The sequence below is a fragment of the Malus domestica genome, chromosome 01 (assembly GCF_042453785.1).
Source record: "Malus domestica chromosome 01, GDT2T_hap1".
NCBI classification, from domain to species: Eukaryota; Viridiplantae; Streptophyta; class Magnoliopsida; order Rosales; family Rosaceae; genus Malus; species Malus domestica.
The window spans coordinates 26468286-26473345 of NC_091661.1; the positions used below are offsets into that span (position 1 = coordinate 26468286).

The following is a 5060-nucleotide window of genomic DNA, read 5'->3' on the forward strand; positions in this document are numbered from 1 at the left end:
TCCTTTATAAGTTCATGTACATGCATTGTCCAAAAGATTAATGAATTCCTAATTCAATTATATATAACTTAGTCTGATCAGCAAGTTGCAGTGAAAATTCATATATCCTGCAATGGATATAAATTATAAGTAGACTTGGATTAATGATTGATAAATATAAAGAACAAATAGCTAGTGAGAACAGGATGAAATCTACTGTCCTCATGCATAAATATTTAATATTATGAATCTATGATTGTATGTTTATATGAGTTTCAAAAAATTAAATTAAATTAAATTAAAAGGGGTATGATGAGCAGATATGAGCTTAACCAAGTTGGCCAGGTTGTATATATGTTCCTTTCCTTGCACTTAAGTTTGAATCATCCTATTTAATGTAGATTATTTCATCATTTGTCAAAAAAAGGTATAATTAATGAAATTGAGCTTGAAGGCTAGAGATGATGAGAAGGTAAAAATGGCACGTGTAGAGAGAGGAAGAGAAAGAAGGAGCGGACAAAAAGGGCAAACGGAGAGGAGGGGAAGAGGCTAAGCTAAAAAAACCCCCCCGTGAGGAGTGTTTGGAGGCATTCCAGAACTCACAAACTAAACATATATTTTGTTGCTTCTCTTCTCATGCACTTGTTTCGATGGCTCGATGGTTGGCCTATTCCACAAATCCACAGTTGCCACTCCCACCTGATCCCTCTATCTCCATCACGAGATTATGATTCCCCCATTCCTTCCCGCCCTTCACTTCTTTTTTTTCCCTTTCTACCCCTTTCTCTGTATCATTTTCCCATCTATATTCACTAATAATTCATAATTTTGGTGGATGCATATATATGCAAATATACATACATACATATATATATATATATATATATATATATATATATATATATAATGAATATTCAGAATATGAAAGACAGAAACTCTGTTTTGTTTTCAAGCTTATATCCGACCCTAAATGTCTTCTAGCTTATGATCAAGTGGCCTTAGCTTTGTGCATATCAACTTGCAGACTACTCCAAAAACAAGCATGTGAAACTGATCACTCTTAATATCACTATTACTGTTTTTATCACCAGATACATAATATACAGAATACTTGGCCTTATAATTTAAGACATGTATATACAGGTAAGAAAGAAAACTTGGGTTTATAATTTGATTAGTAACTCGAAGAATATATACTATTCTTAAATTATTAATCTTTAGCAACTTTGCAGATATGATCTATGATTTTATGCTGAACAGCTTGAATATTATGTTGGAAAGTGCCCATAAATTATTAGTTTAGGACACCTGGCTTGGTATGCATTTCTTTAATCAAGGACATTAACGTGATCTTATATTATAAGGTGGTTAACTTAACTTTTATATCTGAAAATTATTCAGCAAGAATTGATGAATTCCACTTTATCATGTATATACATGATATGATGAATATGTGTGTTTCATGTTAAATTAAGTTGTGTAGTGAATAAATCATGTTGAATTCTACTTTTTCTGGAACCATTTGGTCTAGTGCATTGTTCTACCCAACAAATTAAGTAAACTTTAGGTTTAAGAAGCCTATTAGTATTAATATAATAAGAAGACAAATGATTAGTTATGTGCAATTAATCATCCCAAGGATTAACGAGGAATGTTATCCCTTGCCATGCGATGTAATATGGGCAAAAAAAGGAAACAATTTGTACTATGAAATAGAAGGGCATGTCAGTAATTGCAGCCAGAATCTATTATCTATAGTACATTAATAATTTGTTGTGAAAAAAATAAACTGAGGCAGTCATGTGCAGGGAAGAAAACAGGTGATCATATAGATTTGAGAGCTCATCGCCCTCTTATAAAAAGCTTTCAGAGCTTTTCAGAGACTTGTGTAAGGAAGAGAGAGAAGAGGGGCAAGAGAGAAAGCTGGTAAATCTGAAATATATATCGAATCCGATATCCTACTTTTTCCAGTTTCCATGGTTTCTAGGGAGCACAAGAGGGCAGCACTCTATGAGAAGCTGCAACTTCTTCGTTCTATTACCAACTCTCATGCTGTAATTCCTCCTGCTGCATTCATTTCTCAGGCTTTCCCTTTATCGTATTGGCCTAAATTTCTCCAAGTTTTATATATACTAAACCACACTTGTTCTTTCCATTAACACAAAATACAATTGGTTTCATTTTTGTGTTGGCTACCCCCTGAAAATATCTTATTTCTGCACCACTCTCTTGATTTTCAAACCGATGAAGAATTCATATTATAAGTCGACCAAGATTCATGGTCACCTAGCGACCAAGATTCATGGTCACCTAGAGACCAAGAATTCATGGTCATCCACCTTTAGATTTGATATCAAAGGTTGAGATTAGAACAACAAAAGCACGTCATTTATTCTTCACCTTTGATATCAAATCCAAGAGTGAGTGTGATTATACTGTTTCCTTGTTGCTTGATACCATGAGAACATTTATGTTAATATTATATATGAAAACAATTTATTTCTGTGGTTTGTTAAGCTTATCAAGAGAAACTGAAACAATATTATAAGTAGTATGCTGTGAGTCGTCAAAAGCTAAAAGTTCTAACAGTTAGTGTGTATGTTTGTCTCTCTGGTGGTTGCCATTCGATAGATATTCATTTTCTGAAAGATCTCAGTATCCCATATGTTATCTTGATTACGGTCGAACATTAGAATTAGATTAGTTTCTATTTGTGTAATTTACTTAAATCTATATATCTAAAGAGAGAGATCAATTAATTTGGAATTTCATTATAAGTAGCAAGCCGTCAGTTGTACCCATGGCAAGATGTTCTTACATGACAGTACTTCTTTAATTATCTAAATCTATGAGAGAGAGTGTGTGTATATATGTATACATATATGTTGATTATATATATATATATATATGCGCGTGTGCCTCTGTGTGTGTGTGTGTATGTTCATTATTGATATCATCAAATGTATATGACAGTATAGTTTTTGTTTGTGCATGTGTCGCAGCTAAACAAAACCTCAATCATAGTAGATGCCTCCAAGTACATTGAAGAGCTAAAACAAAAGGTGGAAAGACTGAATCAAGATATTGCAAATGCACAAACTACTTCTTCATCAAGTGACCAAAATCCGTTGCCTGGGGTACTTATACAGACAGAATTCACCCTTTTCCATATCTAGTACTATGATCAATTTAATCAGTATCCTTTTTAGTTGTATGGGTAGTAATATATAATGGAGTTTTAATATCAATTTAATAAGTATCCTTTTTAGTTGTATGGGTAGTAATATATAATGGAGTTTTAATTTGTTATAACTTGTACATGTCCTTATTATTCAGCAGGTTACAGTGGAAACCCTAGAAAAAGGATTTCTGATAAATGTGTTTTCTGAGAAGAGTTGCCCAGGTTTGCTTGTGTCTGTACTGGAAGCTTTCGAAGACTTGGGTCTCAATGTCCTTGAAGCTAGGGTTTCCTGTGAAGACAGTTTCAGGTTACAGGCAGTTGGAGGAGAAGTAAGACATTTCATTTCCTGTATATAAATAATTACTGCAAGAGAATTATATACATGTTAATGACAGCAACTATAAGGTTATTTCACTTTGATGTATAGAATGAAGAGGAAGGTGAGAGCATTGACGCGCATGCAGTAAAGCAAGCAGTGGCAGTGGCTATAAAAAACTGGAGCGAAAATACCGAAAATTCGTAATCAAGATTCGGTTGCTATATATAACTACCTATTTATGTTCGTGATGACGATGATGATCATTTTTCGCTTTCTTGGATAAATATCCTCGTTTGGCTTCTCTCTTGTTGTAGCTAGCTAGGTTGGCATGATGATGTTGATTATCAAAGAATTAATCAAGCTTCAAACAACTTAATTAGACGAGTTTCGTTGTAGTTGTAGCTATAGCTGGCTAGGATGGCTGACTGTGTTGATTATCAAGGAATTAATAAAGCTTTAAACAAAAAGAATAATTATTCAACTTCGGGTTTATCAATTCTGATTCTCTAGTTGATTAATATATTAGATGTTGGATTTTTGGATTAGCGGGCCCGTGGAGCCCCATTCTAACAATATCGATATTATTCTTAACTTTATCACATTCCCAATCCGTAAGGTGTAGGGTTTTATCACAAAAGACCTTGATATTAGTTAGAGTGGGGTAATCATATTTAAACCCCTTTGTTTTCTTTTCACCCACCGATGTGGGATTCCAACACTCCCCCTCACATGTAACCCCATTTAGTGGTTCACATGTGGAGATCCACACATATATGTCCTAATTGGTTTAGGATTGTTTTAGGAAAATTAGAGGCCGATTCTTGTCCTAGAGGGATTAGGAAATAATTTCAATTTTCCTTATTCAATTTAGGTTTGGATTTCTAAAAGTCAATTTGGATTTAGATAAGTGTAATTTTCTAGTCCACTTAGAAATAGGAATTCAATCAGCCTTGGGACATGTAAGCCGACCTTATGCCTATAAATAAGGTGAGGCAAGGCTTAATTTTTAGAGAGAAAACAGCCAGAGACAGCCGAGAGTTTTAAGATTAGTTCTAGGGTTTGCAAAAGTTCTGTAATCTCTATTAAAATCAAAGGAGCGGTGATTTCTCTACCTAGAGAAATCACAATTGGACGTAGGCAAAAGTTCTGCCGAACCAGTCTAATTCTTGTGTGTTTCTAAGTTTTTTTATATTTGCTAGTTTAGTCTATTGCCATTGGTTACATTAAAGAACAAGGTCTAGTGGGCGTGGTTTTCAACAATTGGTATCAGAGCTAGGATCAAGGTGTTTTACAATGTTAAAAGGGAAGATGAATGCGGATCTAGGACCTGCGTTAAAGCCCTTTGACGGTAAAGATGACTTCACGAACTGGCAAATGATGATGAAGAACGTATTGATACAGCAGGATTTGGACGATGCACTCGATGGTGAGAAGCCGGAAAACATAACAGAAGCAGCATGGACTAAGGTTCTCAAAAAGGCCAAGAGTTCCATTGAGATCCATCTCACAAGATCAGTTCGGTCACACTTCACCGAAAAAATGACTGCCCATGAAGCATGGGAAAAGTTGGAGAATGTTTAT

General features: G+C 34.5%; 1 protein-coding gene across 2 annotated transcripts; it reads left to right on the plus strand.

The window, feature by feature from the left end:
- The first annotated feature begins 1746 nt into the window (after window positions 1-1746).
- On the plus strand, window positions 1747-3960 carry LOC103438236 (transcription factor bHLH61-like). Of its 2 annotated transcripts, none has more exons than XM_029102158.2 (4): window positions 1747-2033; window positions 2982-3116; window positions 3319-3489; window positions 3588-3960. In XM_029102158.2, the coding sequence occupies exons 1-4, from the start codon at window positions 1956-1958 to the stop codon at window positions 3681-3683; spliced, it is 480 nt and encodes a 159-aa protein (XP_028957991.1). In that variant the 5' UTR covers window positions 1747-1955; the 3' UTR covers window positions 3684-3960. The 2 variants fall into 2 exon arrangements, with proteins under 2 accessions (XP_028957991.1, XP_028957989.1); XM_029102156.2 differs by having other exon boundaries at window positions 1768-2033; window positions 3316-3489.
- The last annotated feature ends 1100 nt before the right edge of the window (window positions 3961-5060 follow it).

What these genes read in the sequence shown, in the direction of transcription:
- LOC103438236 (XM_029102156.2), top strand. Translation starts at nt 1,956, where the DNA reads ATGGTTTCTAGGGAGCACAAGAGGGCAGCACTCTATGAGAAGCTGCAA. An exon ending in ACCAAAATCCGTTGCCTGGG is followed by an intron (nt 3,117 to 3,315) that starts GTACTTATACAG and finishes CTTATTATTCAG; the next exon opens with CAGGTTACAGTGGAAACCCT. An exon ending in TACAGGCAGTTGGAGGAGAA is followed by an intron (nt 3,490 to 3,587) that starts GTAAGACATTTC and finishes TTTGATGTATAG; the next exon opens with AATGAAGAGGAAGGTGAGAG.